The sequence below is a fragment of the Cetorhinus maximus genome, chromosome X (genome assembly GCF_964194155.1).
Source record: "Cetorhinus maximus chromosome X, sCetMax3.hap1.1, whole genome shotgun sequence".
NCBI lineage: Eukaryota > Metazoa > Chordata > Chondrichthyes > Lamniformes > Cetorhinidae > Cetorhinus > Cetorhinus maximus.
Window position 1 is genome coordinate 13253872 of NC_135917.1, and position 21748 is coordinate 13275619.

At 50.7% G+C, this 21748-nt stretch overlaps 1 protein-coding gene across 4 annotated transcripts in view; it reads left to right on the forward strand.

The window, feature by feature from the left end:
- The window catches only part of LOC144672633 (natural resistance-associated macrophage protein 2-like), a 184811-nt gene extending 167069 nt beyond the window's left edge, over nucleotides 1-17742 (forward strand). For 3 of the 4 annotated variants that reach the window (XM_078534483.1, XM_078534485.1, XM_078534486.1), the window contains exon 17: nucleotides 17227-17742. In XM_078534483.1, the coding sequence (XP_078390609.1) occupies nucleotides 17227-17286 (60 nt within the window). In that variant the 3' untranslated portion in view covers nucleotides 17287-17742. Of the gene's footprint in view, nucleotides 1-10252; nucleotides 10272-17226 lie in introns of all 4 variants that reach the window. The other variant, XM_078534484.1, reaches the window with a different exon arrangement.
- The last annotated feature ends 4006 nt before the right edge of the window (nucleotides 17743-21748 follow it).

Here is a 21748-nt window from a genome sequence, read left to right on the forward strand (position 1 = left end):
CAGACCCATCCCCACCAGTACTGTACCCCAGTGTTATACAGTGACAGGCCTGTCCCCACCAGTACTGTACCCCAGTGTTATACAGTGACAGACCTGTCCCCACCAGTACTGCACCCCAGTGTTATACAATGACAGACCTGTCCCCAACAGGACTGTATCCCAGTGTTATACAGTGACAGACCCGTCCCCACCAGTACTGTACCCCAGTGTTATACAGTGACAGACCTTTCCCCACCAGTACTGTATCCCAGTGTTATACAGTGACAGACCCGTCCCCACCAGTACAGTACCCCAGTGTTATACAGTGAGAGACCCGTCCCCACCAGTACTGTACCCCAGTGTTATACAGTGACAGACTTTTCCCACCAGTACTGTACCCCAGTGTTATACAGTGACAGACCTGTCCCCACCAGTACTGTACCCAAGTGTTATGCAGTGTCAGACCCGTCCCCACCAGTATTGTGCTGCAATGTTATATAGTGACAGATCTAGCCCCATAGTACTGTACCCCAGTGGTATACAGTGACAGACCCATCCCCACCAGTACTGTACCCCAGTGTTATACAGTGACATACCTGTCCCCACTAGTACTGTACCCCAGTGTTATACAGTGACAGACCCGTCCCCACCAGTACTGTACCCCAGTGTTATACAGTGACAGACCTACCCCCATCAGTACTGTACCCCAGTGTTATACAGTGAGACATCCATCCCCACCAGTACTGTACCCAGTGTTATACAGTGACAGACCCGTCCCCACCAGTACTGTACCCCAGTGTTATACAGTGTCAGACCCGTCCCCACCAGTACTGTACCCCTGTGTGATACAGTGACAGACCTGTCCCAACCAGTACTGTACCCCAGTGTTATACAATGAAAGACCCGTCCCCACCAGTACTGTACCCCAGTGTTATATAGTGACAGACCTGTCCCCACCAGTACTGTACTCCAGTGTTATACCGTGACAGACCCATCCCCACCAGGACTGTACCCCAGTGTTATACAGTGACAGACCCGTCCCCACCTGTACTGTACCCCAGTGTTATACAGTGACAGACCCATCCCCACCAGTACTGTACCCCAGTGGTATACAGTGACAGACCCGTCCCCACCAGTACTGTATCCCAGTGTTTTCAGTGACAGACCCATCCCCACCAGTACTGTACCCCAGTGGTATACAGTGACAGACCCGTCCCCACCAGTACTGTACCCCAGTGTTATACAGTGACAGGCCTGTCCCCACCAGTACTGTACCCCAGTGTTATACAGTGACAGACCCATCCCCACCAGGACTGTACCCCAGTGTTATACAGTGACAGACCCGTACCCACCTGTACTGTACCCCAGTGGTATACAGTGACAGACCTGTCCCAGTGGTATACAGTGACAGACCTATCCCCAGTGTAATGCAGTGACAGACCAGTACTGTACCCCAGTATTACACAGCAACAGATCTGTTCTCACATAACTGTATCTCAGTGTTATACAGTAACAAACCAATCCAGCACTCAGGCCCAGTGATACAATCGACAGACCTATCCCTACTACTACTGTACCCCATTGTTATACAGTGACAGACCCGTCTCTACCAGTACTGTACCCCATTGTGATACAGTGACAGACCCGTCCCTACCAGTACTGTACCCCATTGTTATACAGTGACAGACCCGTCCCCACCAGTACTGTACCCCAGTGTTATACAGTGACAGACCCGTCCCCACCAGTACTGTACCCCAGTGTTATACAGTGACAGACCCGTCCCCACCAGTACTGTACCCCAGTGTTATACAGTGACAGACCCGTCCCCACCAGTACTGTACCCCAGTGTTATACAGTGACAGACCAGTACCCACCAGTACTGTACCCCAGTGTTATACAGTGACAGACCTATCCCCACCAGTACTGTACCCCAGTGTTATACAGTGACAGACCCGTCCCCACAAGTACTATACCCCAGTGTTATACAGTGACAGACCTGTCCCCATCAGTACTGTACCCCAGTATTATACAGTGACAGACCTGTCCTCACCAGTACTGTACCCCAGTGTTATACAGTGACAGACCTGTCCCCACCAGTACTGTACCCCAGTCTTATACAGTGACAGACCCGTCCCCACCAGGACTGTACCCCAGTGTTACACAGTGACAGACCCATCCCCACGAGTACTGTACCCCAGTGTTATACAGTGACAGGCCGGTCCCCACCAATACTGTACCCCAGTGTTATACAGTGACAGACCCGTCCCCACCAGTACTGTACCCTAGTGTTATACAGTGAAAGACCCGTTCCCACCAGTACTGTACCCCAGTGTTATACAATGACACACCTGTCCGCAACAGTACTGTAAACCACTGTTACATACTAACTAACCTGTCCCGACTAGCACTGTACCCCAGTGATATTCAGTGACAGACATATTCCTGCTAGTCCTGTAACCCAGTTTTATCCAGTGACAAACCCATCACCACCAGTACTGCACCCCAGTGTTATACAGTGACAGACCTCTCCCCACCAGTACTGTACCCCAGTGTTATACAGTGACAGACCCGTCCCCACCAGTACTGTACCCCAGTGTTATACAGTGACAGACCCGTCCCCACCAGTACTGCACCCCAGTGTTATACAGTGACAGACCTGTCCCCACCAGTACTGTACCCCTGTGTTATACAGTGACAGACCTGTCCCCACCAGTACTGTACCCCAGTGTTATACAGTGACAGACCCGTTCCCACCAGTACTGAACCTCAGTGTTATACAGTGACAGACCTGTCCCCACCAGTACTGTATCCCAGTGTTATACAGTGACAGACCCGCCCCCACCAGTACTGTGCCCCAGTGTTATACAGTGACAGACCCGTCCCCACCATTACTGTGCCCCAGTGTTATACAGTGACAGACCCGTCCCCACCAGTACTGTACCCCAGTGTTATACAGTGACAGACCTGTCCCCTCCAGTACTGTACCCCAGTGTTATACAGTGACAGACCCGTCCCCACCATTACTGTACCCCAGTGTTATACAGTGACAGACCCGTCCCCACCAGTACTGTACCCCAGTGTTATACAGTGACAGAGCCGACCCCACCAGTACTATACTGCAATGTTATACAGTGACAGACCCGTCCCCACTAGAACTGTACCCCAGTGTAATACAGTGACAGACCCGTCCCCACCAGTACTGTAACCCAGTGTTATACAGTGACACACCCGTCCCCACCAGTGCTGTACCCCAGTGTTACACAGTGACAGACCCATCCCGACGAGTACTGTACCCCAGTGTTATACAGTGACAGACCCGTCCCCACCAGTACTGCACCCCAGTGTTATACAATGACACACCTGTCCGCAACAGTACTGTAACCCACTGTTACATACTGACTAACCTGTCCCGACTAGCACTGTACCCCAGTGATATTCAGTGACATACATATTCCTGCTAGTCCTGTAACCCAGTTTTATCCAGTGACAAACCCATCCCCACCAGTACTGTACCCCAGTGTTATACAGTGACAGACCAGTCCCCACCAGTACTGTACCCCAGTGTTATACAGTGACAGACCTGTCCCCACCAGTACTGTACCCCAGTGTTATACAGTGACAGACCCGTCCCCACCAGTACTGTACCCCAGTGTTATACAGTGACAGACCCGTCCCCACCAGTACTGTACCCCAGTGTTATGCAATGACAGACCCGTTCCCACCAGTACTGTACCCCAGTGTTATACAGTGACAGACCCGTCCCCACCAGTACTGTACCCCAGTGTTATAGAGTGACAGGAATATCCCCACTAGTGTTGTACCCCAGTGCTATACAGTGACAGACCCGACCCCACCAGTACTGTACTGCAATGTTATACAGTGACAGATCCAGCCCCATAGTGCTGTACCCCAGTGTTATACAGTGACAGACCCATCCCCACCAGGACTGTACCCCAGTGGTATACAGTGAAAGACCCGTCCCCACCAGTACTGTGCCGCAGTGTTACACAGTGACAGACCCATCCCCACCAGGACTGTACCCCAGTGGTATACAGTGACAGACCCGTCCCCACCAGGACTGTACCCCAGTGGTATACAGTGACAGACCTGTCCCCACCAGTACTGTACCCCAATGTTATACAGTGACAGACCCATCCCCACCAGTACTGTACCCCAGTGTAAAACAGTGACAGACCTGTCCCCACCACTATTGTGCCCAAATGTTATATAGTGACACACCTGTCCCCATCAGTAGTGTACCCAGTGTTATACAGTGACAGACCCGTCCCCACCAGTACTGTACCCCAATGTTATATAGTGACAAACCCGTCCCCACCAGTACTGTACCCCAGTGTTATACAGTGACAGACCCGTCCCCACCAGTACTGTACCCCAGTGTTATACAGTGACAGACCCGTCCCCACCAGAACTGTACCCCAGTGTTATACAGTGACAGACCCGTCCCCACCAGTACTGTACCCCAGTGTTATACAGTGACAGACCCGTCCCCACCAGTACTGTACCCCAGTGTTATACAGTGACAGACCCGTCCCCACCAGTACTGTACCCCAGTGTTATACAGTGACAGACCCGTCCCCACCAGTACTGTACCCCAGTGTTATACAGTGACAGACCCGTCCCCACCAGTACTGTACCCCAGTGTTATACACTGACAGACCTGTCCCCACCAGTACTGTACACCAGGATTATAGTGACAGACCCGTCCCCACCAGTACTATACCCCAGTGTTATTCAGTGACAGACCTGTCCCCACCAGTACTGTACCCCAGTGTTATACAATGACACACCTGTCCCCACCAGTACTGTGCCCCAGTGTTATACAGTGACAGATCCCTCCCCACCAGTACTGTACCCCATTTTTATACACTGACAGACCCGTCCCCACCAGTACTGTACCCCAGTGTTATACAGTGACAGACCTGTCGCCACCAGTTAAGTACCCCAGGATTATACAGTGACAGACCTGATCCCTCCAGTATTGTGCCCCCCAAGTTATATAGTGACTAAGCTGTCCCCACTAGTGATGTACGCCAGTTTTATACAGTGACAAACCCATCCCCACCAGTACTGTACCCCAGTGTTACACAGTGACGAACCCATCCCCACCAGTACTGTACCCCAGTGTCATACAGTGACAGACCCGGCCCCACCAGTACCGTACTGCAATGTTATACAGTGACAGTCCCATCCCCATAGTACAGTACCCCAGTGTTATTCAGTGACAGACCTGTCTCCACCAGTACTGTATCCCAGTGTTATACAGTGACAGACCCATCCCCACCAGTACTGTACCCCAGTGTTATACAGAGACATACCCGTCCCCTCCAGTACTGTACTCCAGTGTTATACAGTGACAGACCTGTCCGCACCGGTACTTTACCCCGGTGTGATACAGTGACAGACCTGTCCGCACCAGTACTGTACCCCAGTGTTATACAGTGACAGACCTGTCCCCACCAGTACTGTACCCCAGTGTTATACAGTGACCAACCCGTCCGCACCAGTGCTGCACCCCAGTGTTATACAGTGACAGACCCGTCCCCACCAGTACTGTACCCCAGTGTTACACAGTGACAGACCCATCCCCACGAGTACTGTACCCCAGTGTTATACAGTGACAGACCCGTCCCCACCAGTACTGCACCGCAGTGTTATACAATGACACACCTGTCCGCAACAGTACTGTAACCCACTGTTACATACTGACTAACCTGTCCCGACTAGCACTGTACCCCAGTGATATTCAGTGACATACATATTCCTGCTAGTCCTGTAACCCAGTTTTATCCAGTGACAAACCCATCCCCACCAGTACTGCAACCCAGTGTTATACAGTGACAAACCTGTCCCCACCAGTACTGCACCCCAGTGTTATACAGTGACAGACCCATTCCCATCAGTACTGCACCCCAGTGTTATACAGTGACAAACCTGTCCCCACCAGTACTGCACCCCAGTCTTATACAGTGACAGACCTGTCCCCACCAGTACTGTACCACAGTGTTATACAGTGACAGACCTGTCCCCACCAGCACTGTACCCCAGTGTTATACAGTGACAGACCTGTCCCCACCAGTACTGTACCCCAGTGTTATACAGTGACAGACCCATTCCCATCAGTACTGCACCCCAGTGTTATACAGTGACAAACCTGTCCCCACCAGTACTGCACCCCAGTCTTAAACAGTGACAGACCTGTCCCCACCAGTACTGTACCCCAGTGTAATACAGTGACAGACCTGTCCCCACCAGCACTGTACCCCAGTGTTATACAGTGACAGACCTGTCCCCACCAGTACTGTACCCCAGTGTTATACAGTGACAGACCTGTCCCCACCAGTACTGCATGCAGTGTTTTACAGTGACAGACCCGTCCCCCCCAGTACTGTACCCCAGTGTTATACAGTGACAGACCCGTCTCCACCAGTACTGTACCCCAGTGTTATACAGTGACAGACCAGTCCCCACCAGTACTGTACCCCAGTGTTATACAGTGACAGACCTGTCCCCACCAGTACTGTACCCCAGTGTTATACAGTGACAGACCCGTCCCCACCAGTACTGTACCCCAGTGTTATACAGTGACAGACCCGTCCCCACCGGTACTGTACCCTAGTGTTATGCAATGACAGACCCGTCCCCACCAGTACTGTACCCCAGTGTTATACAGTGACAGACCCGTCCCCACCAGTACTGTACCCCAGTGTTATAGAGTGACAGGCCTATCCCCACTAGTGTTGTACCCCAGTGCTATACAGTTACAAACCCATCCCCACCAGTACTGTACCCCAGTGTTATACAGTGACAGACCCGACCCCACCAGTACTGTACTGCAATGTTATACAGTGACAGACCCGTCCCCACCAGTACTGTACCCCAGTGTTATACAGTGACAGACCCGTCCCCACCAGTACTGTACTGCAATGTTATACAGTGACAGATCCAGCCCCATAGTGCTGTACCCCAGTGTTATACAGTGACAGACCCATCCCCACCAGGACTGTTCCCCAGTGGTATACAGTGAAAGACCCGTCCCCACCAGTACTGTGCCGCAGTGTTACACAGTGAGACCCTTCCCCACCAGGACTGTACCCCAGTGGTATACAGTGACAGACCCGTCCCCACCAGGACTGTACCCCAGTGGTATACAGTGACAGACCTGTCCCCACCAGTACTGTACCCCAATGTTATACAGTGACAGACCCATCCCCACCAGTACTGTTCCCCAGTGTAAAACAGTGACAGACCTGTCCCCACCACTATTGTGCCCAAATGTTATATAGTGACACACCTGTCCCCATCAGTAGTGTACCCAGTGTTATATACTGACACACCTGTCCCCATCAGTAGTGTACCCAGTGTTATACAGTGACAGACCCGTCCCCACCAGTACTGTACCCCAGTGTTATACAGTGACAGACCCATCCCCACCAGTACTGTACCCCAGTGTTATACAGTGACAGACCTGTCCCCACCAGTACTGTACCCCAGTGTTATGCAGTGACAGACCCGTCCCCACCAGTACTGTACCCCAGTGTTATACAGTGACAGACCCGTCCCCACCAGTACTGTACCCCAGTGTTATACAGTGACAGACCCGTCCCCACCAGTACTGTACCCCAGTGTTATACAGTGACAGACCCATCCCCACCAGTACTGTACCCCAGTGTTATACAGTGACAGACCCGTCCCCACCAGTACTGTACCCCAGTGTTATACAGTGACAGACCCGTCCCCACCAGTACTGTACCCCAGTGTTATACAGTGACAGACCCATCCCCACCAGTACTGTACCCCAGTGTTATACAGTGACAGACCCGTCCCCACCAGTACTGTACCCCAGTGTTATACAGTGACAGACCCGTCCCCACCAGTACTGTACCCCAGTGTTATACACTGACAGACCTGTCCCCACCAGTACTGTACACCAGGATTAGTGACAGACCCGTCCCCACCAGTACTATACCCCAGTGTTATTCAGTGACAGACCCGTCCCCACCAGTACTGTACCCCAGTGTTATACAGTGACAGATACCTCCCCACCAGTACTGTACCCCATTTTTATACACTGACAGACCCGTCCCCACCAGTACTGTACCCCAGTTTTATACAGTGACAGACCTTTCGCCACCAGTTAAGTACCCCAGGATTATACAGTGACAGACCTGATCCCTCCAGTATTGTGCCCCCCAAGTTATATAGTGACTAAGCTGTCCCCACTAGTGATGTACGCCAGTGTTATACAGTGACAAACCCATCCCCACCAGTACTGTAGCCCAGTGTTACACAGTGACGAACCCATCCCCACCAGTACTGTACCCCAGTGTTATACAGTGACAGACCCGGCCCCACCAGTACCGTACTGCAATGTTATACAGTGACAGACCCATCCCCATAGTACTGTACCCCAGTGTTATTCAGTGACAGACCTGTCTCCACCAGTACTGTATCCCAGTGTTATACAGTGACAGACCCATCCCCACCAGTACTGTACCCCAGTGTTATACAGAGACATACCCGTCCCCTCCAGTACTGTACCCCAGTGTTATACAGTGACAGACCTGTCCGCACCAGTACTGTACCCCAGTGTTATACAGTGACAGACCTGTCCCCACCAGTACTGTACCCCAGTGTTATACAGTGACAGACCCATCCCCACCAGTACTGTACCCTAGTGTTATACATTGACAGACCCGTCCCCACCAGTACTGTACCCCAGTGTTATACAGTGACAGACCTGTCCCCACCAGTACTGTACCCCAGTGTTATACAGTGACAGACCCGTCCCCACCAGTACTGTACCCCAGTGTTATACAGTGACAGACCCATCCCCACCAGTACTGTACCCTAGTGTTATACATTGACAGACCCGTCCCCACCAGTACTGTACCCCAGTGTTATACAGTGACAGACCCGTCCCCACCAGTGCTGCACCCCAGTCTTTTACAGTGACAGACCCGTCCCCACCAGTACTGTACCCCAGTGTTTTACAGTGACAGACCCGTCCCCACCAGTACTGTACCCCAGTGTTACACAGTGAAAGACCCGTCCCCACCAGTACTGCACCGCAGTGTTATACAGTGACAGACCCGTCCCCACCAGCAGTGCACCCCAGTGTTATACAATGACAGATCTGTCCCCACCAGTACTGTACCCTAGTGTTATACAGTGACAGACCCGTCCCCACCAGTACTGTACCCCAGTGTTATACAGTGACCGACCCGTCCGCACCAGTGCTGCACCCCAGTGTTATACAGTGACAGACCCGTCCCCACCAGTACTGCACCCCAGTGTTATACAGTGACAGACCCGTCCCCACCAGTACTGCACCCCAGTGTTATACAATGACAGACCCGTCCCCACCAGTACTGCACCCCAGTGTTATACAGTGACATACCCGTCCCCACCAGTACTGTACCCCAGTGTTATACAGTGACAGACCCGTCTCCACCTGTACTGTACCCCAGTGTTATACAGTGACAGACCCGTCCCCACCAGTACTGTCCGCAGTGTTATACAATGACAGACCCGTCCCCACCAGTACTGTACCCCGGTGTTATACAGTGACAGACCCGTCCCCACCAGTACTGTACCCCAGTGTTATACAGTGACAGACCCGTCCCCACCAGTACTGTACCCCAGTGTTATACAGTGACAGACCCGTCCCCACCAGTACTGTACCCCAGTGTTATACAGTGACAGACCCGTCCCCACCTGTACTGTACCCCAGTGTTATACAGTGACAGACCTGTCCCCACCAGTACTGTATCCCAGTGTTATACAGTGATAGACATGTCCCTACCAGTACTGTACCCCAGTGTTATACAGTGACAGACCCGTCCCCACCAGTACTGTACCCCAGTGTTTTACAGTGACAGACCTGTCCCCACCAGTACTGTACCCCAGTGTTATACAGATCAAAATCCTCCAGTCACATTCCTGATTTGAACGGACACAATGGCATTCTTGTTCTGGAGTGGATTTCGAACAGTTCATTTGGAATCAGGATGAATAGTTACAGGTTTCACTGACTTTTTGGTGGTAGCTCAGCATTCATGCAGGCATTGGGAACCAGCTACGTGGTGTAACTGTGGCATAAACCTGCACCACGACTCTGCTCCAGCCAGCGGTCGGTACAAGCTACACACTGTTGTGCCAAATACTTTTACTGTTGTGATGTTTTTTACTGATCTTGCCTTTCTGTCACTGGCCCATGTGTGGTGTTTTAGCGTAATGTGTGTCTTTCCTGTAGGCAGCCCCTGAGGACAGCAGTAAGTATACATTTTCCGTGAGATTTGAATCATAAGCTTCTGATTCTGACGGATGTGTCCAAATTAACCACGCACTTGAAGTCAAAGGAACTCCTTTGTCTGGACATACACAATTAATTTGGGGCCGCCATAGCTAAGTAGTGATGCAGACACTGTAAAATAGTTTTTAAGAGATTGCTGTAGATTGCCCTCGATTCTTGCATGTTGTTAATTGGTTGAAGGGGCACTGGTGATCATTTGGTGAGTACCTTCTGCTGTGCTGGAGAACACTGCTTTTTGAATCATTTTGAAATATGCCTCTCATATATTAGAAGCTCCCTGTTTGTCCTCACTGCCGCTATCATGTTCATCAGCAGCCTGTTTAATGTTCCCATGCTGATGCGGACTGAACTTTCAGTAAGTCTTGCAGCCAATGCACTCTGCCCCATTCACCAGCAATTCCATTTCAGGCTTTTAACTGTATAATTCACTGGGCAGGAGGAGAATAGCAATTGGCGATTTCAGCTATTCTATTAGTATTGTTTCTAATGACTTTGGACTAAATTTGTTTTGCGCATTCAAGTCCAGAGCCACTTGTCCCATCAAACGGAGATCTGGTAAGAAAATTTCCAGTATTATCCTGTTAATTTGTCCTAGTGCTCACCGCCATCAACTTCAGCAGGATATTTGCCTCACAGCTGAACCTGATCCTACTCTTGTGCCTCACCCTCACACATGTGCGCACACACAGAAACAGACACATGCATAACAGATACACGCGCACACACACGGAGGCGCGCAAACAGTCACACAGACATGCACACACACACACACACACACACGCACCCAGAAACAGTCACACATACACACAGAGCCAGGATTTTGTCAACAGTGTGTCATTCCCGAGACCCTAACTGGAACTGAGCACCACTTGCGCTTTCTCTCTTTTTGCCTTTCCCCACACCGTTATAATTAAAATTCAAAGTGCCAGCGGTGTGCATGCAAAACACATTCGAGTTAGTGGCGAGGGAAGCTTTCATTGGTGAAACCTGCTGTCAGCTGACAGCACTGCATCTACGTGCGGTCGATTAAAGAGCCTCCTGTTCAAACAAGGAGGCTGTGTATCAGTGTCAGAACACTCCACTGATTGAGAGGGCCATATTCTTTGGAAAGGTGAGTGACCACTGGAACATACCAGCCCCATGGCTCAGTGACACCTCCCCTGCGTGTTCTAACCCAGGCTGTCAGGGAAAGACAGTAGGTGCTCTTTCTTGGAAGATGGCAGAGGAAGTGTGGTCATCAATAACGTATATCAGCTCTGCCAGGAGAGTGAATGCGTGATCAGCCTGAGTGCCATGTGGCAATTGAGGTCAAAGTGGGTGGAAGTTTGCTTTTCATGTGCGCTTGGACACAAGGTCGGAATGACAGGACAGTATGTGCGATGAGGATGGGTGCAGGCCAGGAGGTGAGGTGTTATTTGACATGTCACCAACTCTGCACTTTGTCACGCAGGACAAGCAGACCCAGGGAGAGGAGGAGCTCCTGTCCTGAGGCTCCTCAAAGCCGCTGAGGGTGAGGCTATGGAGATTGCTCGTGAGGAGGGAGCATGATCGCTGGCAAATGGGCGAGGCTGGACCAGCCAGGGGTAAGGAGGGCGACGCAAGTATCTAGCTGGTGGCAAACGGGTGCACAGGGTGGGGGTGAGGAAACGGAGAGCGGTCAAACTGTGATGATTCCTAATCGGAATCTTTTTGTTCTCCACTACAGGTCATCACAATCCAAGGACCAGGCTGCAGCCAAGGCAGGAGCCTGACTGAAGGCTCCACCTCTGGGGACGAAGCCACCAGTGCCCCAGAGGATGCACCATCATCTGCCTTACCATCCACCTCCGCCAGCACAATTACACCCACGCGGTCCACGGAAGGTTCTTGTGTGGATTTGGGAGCACAACCTAGTGACCACGTCCCAGCAGCTGAGGGAGGCTGTGACAGTCAGGGGCCCCAGGCGATCGGAGGACTGCTGGGGACCAGCCCCTTGCTGATGATGGGCCTCTGGGTCAAGGCCTGCTGGACTTGCAGCAGAGGTTAGGGGGGGGGAAATGTGGCGGAGATGTCAGGGACTCTGCATAGCTTTGCCTGGGGTATGGAGGAGCCCGTGCTAGCCACAAGTACTGCCACGTCCCAAGCTCATAGCTTCATCCATGGAGAGAGTGGCCGAGTTGTATTCTGACCTGCATTCCTTCGCTCCAGCCATGGGCTCAGTGCAGCAGTGGCTAGGTGAGGGGGTGGAGGGGAGCGGGGGACGATGAGACACCTGGACCTCCCTCCAGGAGCTCCTTCCCCTGAGGGAGAGGGAGGTGCCACTGGGCACCCAGATGGAGGAGGGGCGCATTCACTTCCACCCCTGACCCCAACACCTTCAGCAGCTGAGACCGAGGGGGAGGCCCCTGCACCAGTATGCTGGAGCGCTCAAGGCCCCAAGCCTCCAGAGGATGCCCGCCAATTGGGCATGATACGGAGTAGACTGCCTCCTCCCCAGCTGCTAGTTGCACCCAGACGGAGTGGTCGATGAAGAAAATATGAGCACTAACGTGCCATGGGTGATTTTTTCCATTTCATTTTGAATTGATTAAAAAAATGCACAATATAATTTGTTTTCTGTAATCATTGCGAATTGTTGGGGGCCTGTCATAGTATCAAACCTAACAGTCAATGCCCATCTCATGTTTCTCACAATGTGATGGCTGGAGAGGAGATAGGGACACAGACATTATTCCTGAATGAAATGTGTTGCGTTTTTGTGCATTCTTTATTGAATATTCGTGTGAATTGTTATTTCTTTGATGATCATTCTGTGGAATATGGGTCTAAATGCAAGAACAGCCTGTGCACTCTGGAGGACATTGGTCCATTTAACTCTCAGCAGCTATAAATGAAACAGGTGAAGTTGTATTCAAAGCGCTTGAGTGATGGTGTTGGATCAGAATAACTGGGCAAGGCAGCGTGTTACATGGATGTCCACATACCCCCGAGATGTCCTTGGTACCAGCACTCGCTAGCGAGCGTGTGTGACAAAGTTCCGCTCCCCATTCTATTCTAGATGGTAGTGGACGCAGGGTTAAGAGTTAACCCAGCAAGGGAGGATGGCAGGGCTAGTCCTGCACCCCAAGAAGGTGGTGGAGGTCTGGCGATGGAGCAATGGTCATGCAGAAGTGTCAGTGTTGTGCGAGCCCTGGGTAGAGCAGGTTAGCTCTGGTATCCCTTGCACATCTCTCCATGGACCTGGTACCCATGAAAGGTTCATTTTGCTTTACGGCTGCCAACAAATTGTCATCATCTGAGGAGGGCTGATCCTCCTCGCACTTTTCCCCTTGCAACATCTGTCTGTCTTGCAGCGCCGGGTTGATACAGCGCACAGCAGACCGCTCAAGGCAGTGGGAGCCCGTGTTAAGAAGTTCAGTGGCGTGCTCGATGGTGGCTCTGGTGGATGCCTGAGTTTGATCATAGTGCTCCTCTGCCTCACTCTGGGGATGCCTCACTGGAGTCGTCAGTCACATACACAGGGGCTAGCCTGTGAAACCGAGGATCCATCCAGCAACCTGGGCTGGGATTTCAAAAAGAACGGAGTTGCACAAGATGTATGGGTGGGGACAGCTCCCTGGGAAACTAACACAGAGCTGCACTGGTCTTCTCTTGTGCTCACACACCAGCTATACATTCATGGAGCGAAACCCTTTAGCATTTACAGATGCAGCTGGCTAGTCCCAGGGAACTTTTATGGCCAAATGAGGGCAGTCAATTACACTCGAGGAAAGCCAGCGATGACACTGAGCGTGGCTGACCTTGCAGCCTGGCTGCCATCCTCTGTGGTGAAGTGGATGATGTAACAAGCACCTCCTTTATGCACCAGTGTATGGCAGCCTGTGAGATGCCACATATGTCACCCATCACACCCTGGAGGCCATCGCTGGCATAGAAATTGAGCGGCGCAGTAACCTTGAGGGCCACTGGCATGGGGTACCCAGCAAGTCCACGTGGATGCACGTCTTGATGAGCAGTCTGATAGATCTCAGTGGTTATTCCCTGGGGCATCCTCAGACATCTCTGGCATCGCCTCTCTGACATCTGGAGGCAGTATGCTCTTGTCCTCTGGATGTGTTGATGAGCCAGTGCCCATCTTCACCGATGCTTTCCCTGCATGTCTGCATCTGCATCTGCATCAAGCCTCCCCTTTTGTTGGCCTTGTGGCCTCTTTAGTTGAACAGCTAGAGCGTCACCTTCTCTCCTCCTGCTCCAAAATCAGGTGAATGAGACCGATGGAAATGGCAGTAATTGCACTGTGCGAAGAGGGCAAATATGCAATGTCATCCATTTACCTAACTGTTAGGGACTCCGTTTAATTGACCAACTCCACCCACCCAAAACGACCTTCTTCCCACTTCAAATCGATCAGAAAAGCTGCACTTCAAAACAGACATTAAAATGAAGGTGTGTGTTACATTCCAATCCTGATCCTGCACCATTTACCCTCCCCCTGTCACCCTGATCCTTGCCCCCATCACCCTTGATCCATAACCTTTCCTCTCCCCTCTGACACCCTTGAACCTCTCTGTTACACTGGACCCTATCACTGTTTCCCTGCACGTGCTATTTCTCCCACTTCGCCCGTGACCATCCCAATGACCCTGAACCCTCCTGTATGCTTTGGTTCGCTCCCGTCACCCACCCGATGAGACCTTCCAATACCCGACCCTGACTCGGGACCTGCCCCAATAGCGAGTACAATTTCCCCCTTTGACTGTGACTGTTCCCTCCCCCACCCAGCAACCCTAATTCGACCCTCAGAACCCCATCATTGGCGGCACTGACACCACCCTTTAGGCCCTTCATCAAACTTTCAATCCCTGCCTTGACCCGCCCACCCCCACCCCCACCCCCATTACAGAACCAACACACCCAGGACACTAGGTCCTTCCCTCCACCACACCTCCCTGCACCCAAACATCACCCTCTGTTCACTCTCCCCTCCCTCCACCGCACCTCCCTGCACCCAAACATCACCCTCTGTTCACTCTCCCCTCCCTCCACCACACCTCCCTGCACCCAAACATCACCCTCTGTTCACTCTCCCCTCCCTCCACCGCACCTCCCTGCACCCAAACATCACCCTCTGTTCACTCTCCCCTCCCTCCACCACACCTCCCTGCACCCAAACATCACCCTCTGTCCACTCTCCCTTCCCTCCACCGCACCTCCCTCTACCTAATCATCAAACTGTTGACACCCACCACCTTGTATCACAGAGTTCAACCTGGAAACCTGCTTACCTTAGTCACAACTGCACTGAGCTGCCTGATGCACCCCACCTTCAAACAATCATAAACCGGGTGGTACAAGATTCTCATGCACCGCTGACTTTATCCCAGGAGTAGAACTTTATTAAAACTGTTTCACGTTAATGAGTATTCATGGCACGTACGTGTATTGCAAGCAGAAACCCACCACAGTCCAGAGTGAGGCTCGACACGCCACTGACTATACTGCTCCATCTCAACCCACCGTCAGGAAGTCGAAATTTGGCATCCCACCTAACCAAGCACACGCACACCAAGATGCGTATGCACAGACCTGTGCACGCGCTTGCACACAGAAATGGGCACACGCACAGACATGCGCACACGCCGACACTCAGCGCTCACACAGGCACGTGCACACACCTGACCTGCACAGACATGGATGCACACCCGCAGAGGCACACAGACACACACAGACATGCCAGCACGTCAGTGCATGTGAACTGACACACGGGCACATACATACACAGACACATGCAAGCACACAAAGACATCGGCACACACACAAAGGAACCCGTGCGCACCCACTGATGGTCCTTTCCTACACTGTGGGGGCACAGTGTCCTCCCAAGAGTGGGCAAGTCACTGTCTGCTGCTCTTATTAATTATATTAAGAGGTTAAACATGCTCGTTAAGATGAGATTCTGGGAAGTTGAAGAGATTCTCACCTTAAGTCTGACATCATCTATCATTTCCCACACCAGCCATCCTGCAGCCTCTCAGGCGAGTTGTTGATTTGCTACATTTGGGGCAGTTTTGGGCTGTTGGTCTGTGCCGCTGGGAACCGGATGGGAACCGATTCCATGTGCGACTCTCATGGAAAAGACGTTCACCCCATCAGACTGCAATTTGACCCCAGGCCCGAGCAAGGCAAAGACACTCAGCCCCCACTAATTATGTCAAACCCTTTGGTTTTCAGGGAGCATCCAGAGAGTGGCGCTGCTTTAGCATGGAGTGACGGGCACCATGTACTTTATGGGTCCAGGGAGTAAGTTACGGAAGCTGTATCCTTTGCCAAACTCGGCCTGAAGCCCTCTCCAGCATGTTCCAGGCACAGGATCCTTTTGTTTCACCAGCACCTTTATCAGACTAACTGTACAATCTCTGATGGGACAAGCCAGGCCCTTTGAGGCTGATTCCAAGTACTGCCTTATTCATGTTGAGGTTAGCCCAATCGGTTGGGATATGATTGCACAGGCACCTGCACTGCTGAGATGGAAGCCAGACAGCAAACCATTCAACTAGGGGATGCATCACTGCCCAGGTTGCTCCTGACCTCAACCCATACACTTTCCAGCAAGGATCACTGGATAGCGATCAGGGGCCGGAACCCTGATTGATTCACCACACCCTCCCCCCGCCCCCTCCTGATTCGAGCGACACTGAGGCCAGTGGTAGTACCCTCACTCCCTGGCCTGGATGGGGTCAGCTAACTCAGCACAGGTCAGGGAAGGACATTGGGATTGTCTGCTCAATGTGGCTCAGCACCACACCAATTGATACATTTACCCACTGAACTGAGTTAAGTTGTAGCAATTTGAACCACACCGTGAAACTTCAGGTGAAGCAACTATCTGCACAACCAACTAATTTTCCCCCTATTCTCTCTCCTCTCACACTTAGACTGGCTTTGTAACACCTATGGAACTCTCTCTGCTGAATGACATGGACAATCACACATGATTCCCGCAGTGATCTCGGGCCGATGGTGTTAGGAGATTACGAAGAATCCCTTTCTATGCTGCAGTCGTTATTACATAGGACATCCCGAGTTGAAATTCACTACTGAAGCACTCTGTGGACAGAGAATCTGCTTTCAAATATCAAAACCAATCAACATTTTTCGTTTAATTGCTGGCAAAGAACGTGCATTTTGAGTGCCGTTAATCAATCATGTAACAGACTGATTTACACGACAGTGACCTGTGCAATATGGGAAATAGTCCAGCATTTGTTGGAGGGATGGGATAGGAGGCTTATAGTTTTTCCAGTTCCATGGCGGGAATATCCACAGGGATAGGCCTGGAATTTCAAGCGTCAAAGCCTTGCAAATGTTGCTAAATGTACACAGTGCCATTCTGGAGCTTTATAAAGCATTTATAAATGCTGTGTACTGTCAGAGGGACACAGATTAATGTATATGTAGTGCTACATTTATTTTTATCTGTGGGTAAATGGGGGCTTCTGTATAGGTCTGGGCTGGGGTTTTCAAGCAAGTAGTAGCCCAAACATGGTGAGGGATGTGTTCAGCCTTCCCGAGGGTTTCTGAACCAGTGACCACAGGTTGGGGTGGGCAGTGTGTGTGTGTGTGTGTGTGTGTGTGTTTGGAGGGGTGCAGGTTGTGATGCAAGTCAGGCATATGGGAGAAATGGCATTTCAATTTATGTCATGCTAATCATTAATAAAATAAAAGCAAATGACTGCGGATGCTGGAGATCCAAAATAAAAACAGAAAGTGCTGGACAAACTCAGCAGGTCTGGCAGCATCTGTGGAGAGAGAAAGAGTTAACGTTTCGAGTCCAATATGACTCTTCAACATGCAAATCATTTCCCCGTCAACATCTAACTGCATAGTGCAATCTGACCATCCCTGTTAAATATTGGGCAAGCTAATTCAACATTGTTCAGAACACAGTGTGAGCTCGCCTCTTACCCTCAGCACACTCATTGTTCCCAATCAATCTACGCCTCCGTCCACAGACTACTTGGCATGGCCATCCTCTGCTGTTCCCTCTTCGTTTGCTCTCCAGGGAGCGAGAAACAGGGAATGAAGTCCAGAGGCAGGCGATCCCACCATCCAGACAGTGAACACAAGGAATCTATCAAACCGACAAGGTCAATAGCTCCAATACACTGTGGCTGGATCAAGGAGGTTGCTGAGCCCATCCTGCCAAAGATATTAACCCTTTCTCTTCACCTGACAACATCCAATTTACCCCTCGACTAGGTTTACCCCACCACTAAGTCCACATGTGCCTATTTTTACTTCCAATATGTAATGCCATGCACATGTTCACAAACTTCATTTCCCACCAAACATCAAGGCGTGTATACTGAGACTGCAATTCCAGCTCATTCTTGTGCATCAGGAGGAAGAGCTCTGGGAGTGAACCCCTGGGGCAGCCGCCTGTGTCCCTGCCCCCACTCCCCCAACATTGCTATCCTTACAAATACCTAGTTCCTTCCCTTTAGCTTACTCAAGTCCTGGTCATAACCTTCCTACACTCAGACCTTATCGTATAAAGTGTGTTGATCCGGTGTTCAATATTATCAAATGCCGTTTGAAATTAACGGGACAATTTATCACAGGGATTTCCTTCTTCAATTTGGGAGGTAACCCAAAAGTGATCGCCAATTTATCAGATATGATCTAGCCCTTCTGAAGCTATCATAATTATCATTCATCATTCTACTAGTGGATCTGTTGTATAAGACACTGGTTAGGCCTCATCTGGAGTACTGCATCCAGTTCTGGGCACCATATATGAAGGAGGATGTGAAGACATTGGAGAGAGTACAGAGGAGATTCACAAGAATGATTCCAGGGATGAAGAACTGTAGCGATGAGGATAGATTGGAGAGGTTGGGACTGTTTTTCTTAGAGAAAAGAAGGCTGAGAGGAGACTTGATAGAGGGATTCAAGTTTCCAAAGAGGCAGCAGTGAGTCGGAGTAATTGGATGTCTTTGAGACCACTGGGATGTGGGTTGTGGTTTTAATTATTCCGTATACATCACCAAAAACTGACAGATGAAATGTGTTCGCTCAGTGGAGGTTTACAGGGCTACGAAAGCATGTGCGTGCGTGAAGCTACCCCAGATCACTGATACTTGTCCCAATGCTGTGGTACTGAGCATTAGAAGGCTGGGAAAACATAAGCTCGATGCACTGTTTGTGCTGATCTCATCCATGGCAATAATTGGGCCTCTGCAATTGGCATTGCCAATCCTGAGTTAACAGAGTGGCCAGGCTTCCTGCTCCCAGTTATTATCCAGATTACTATCAGGAAGTAGAGTGTATGAGGGGCATTGGGTGAAGACAGATCATTCTTGGCTGTTATGCCCACCACAGTGAATAACAACTTCCACTTATAAAGCACCGTAACATCATAAAACAGGCCAAAGCGCTTCACAGAAGCATTATCAAAAAATTGCCACTTCTCTCCTTTTACCCTAATCCACCAGGCCAAACTCTTCCCCCTGCAAAATGCCACCCTGCCCTAGTCCTGAACTTGCTTCTTCTAGTTTCTCTCCCCTCGTCTTCTCAGAGCTCATCTTTTCCAGGAGACCCCTCCTGCACTCTCGACCCTATTCCCATTAAACTGTTCGCCTCACAACTTCCCTTCTTGTCCCCACATTAGCCGGTATTAATGGTGCTCTTTCTTCAGCTGTTGATCCTCGCTCCTTTAAATCTGCCACAATCACCCCTCTCCTCAAAAAAAAACCCTTGATGCCTCAATCTTTGCAAATTACTGTCCCATCTCCAGCCTCCCTTTCCTCTCCAAAGTCCTTGAACATGTTGTCACCCCGCAAATCCATTCCCATCTTTCCCGGAACTCCCTGTTTGAATCCCTCCAATCAGGTTTCTGCCCCTGATACTGAAACAGTCTCTTATCAAAGTCACAAATGACATCCTGTGTGACTGACACAGGTAAACTTTCCCTCCTCGTCCTTCTCGACCTGTCTGCAGCCTTTGACACGGTTTGACCACACCATCCTCCCCCAACACCTCTCCACTGTCGTCCAGCTGGGTGGGACCTGCTCTCACCTGGTTCCATTCTTATCCATCTAATCGGAGCCAGAGAATCACTGGAAATGGCTTCTCTTCCTGCTCCAGCACTGTTACCTCTGGTGTCCCCCCAAGGATCTATCCTTGGCCCCCTCCTATTTCTCATCTACATGCTGCCCCTCAGTGACACCATCCGAAAGCACAGTGTTAGTTTTCACATGTACGCTGATGACACCCAGCTCTACCTCACCCCCACCTCTCTCAACTCCTCCACTGCTGCTAAATTATCAGGCTGCTTATCCGACACCCAGTACTGGATGAGCAGAAATTTCCTCCAATGTATTGGGAAGACTGAAGCCATTGTTTTCGGTCCCCACCAGAAACTCCATGCCCTGGCGACCAACTCTATCCCTCTCTCTGGTAACAGTCTAAGATTAAACCCAATGTTCGCAACCTTGGAGTTATATTTGAGCTGGAGATGAGCTTCAGATGACATATCCACACCGTCACTGAGACAAATGCCTTCTTCCACCTCTATACTATTGCCCGACTCTGTCCCTGCCTTCGCTCATCCCTGATTGAAGGCCTCATCTATGCCTTCCTTACCTGTTGGCTATTAGAACACGCTTCTGGCCAGCCTCCCATATTCCAAACCCAAGCTCACCCAAAACTCTGTTACCTGTCCTAATATCTCTATGTGGCTCAGCATCAAATGTTTACAATTATCAGACAAAATTTGACACAAGCTACATGAGATAATAGGACAAATGACCAAATGCTTAGTCAAAGTAATTGGTTTGCAGGAGTGTCTTAAGAGTGCAGAGAAAGAGAGAGATGGAGAGTTAGAGGGGGAATTCCAGAGCTTGAGGCCTCTGCAGCTGAAGACTAATGATGGAATGAGTGTGGGCTGATGAATGAATGAGACTTAATGCATGGGCAACAGAGTTTTGGATGACTTCAGGTTTCTGAAGGGTGGAAGATGGGAGGCCGGTCAAGGGAGCATTGGAATAGTCGAGTCTAGAAGTAACAAAGGCGTGAATGAGGGTTTCAGCAGATGAGCTAAGGTAAGGGTGGAGTCGGGACACGTGAATTGTCAGTGGACACTCGGGACACTCAAAGACCAGCCACTGTTACAAGGTCACATTTCCAGAAGAGGCAGAAAATCGACTGGAGAGGGGAAAGCTACAACTATGACACAGATATATACAGGGCAGAAAGATGCTGCACTGCAACTGACTGTCAGCAGGAAGTACAGTGCAGGGGATGCATTACTCACATCTCCAAGCAGTCACAGCAGGGGGTTTCTGGAATGCCAGCGCAGAGAGGTTTGACAAAGGAGTTATGTGGCCGTGAGCAGAACCAGAGTCAGAACAAAAGAGAGAACATTCACAGCACAGCCAGTGGCAAAGAGCCACTCAA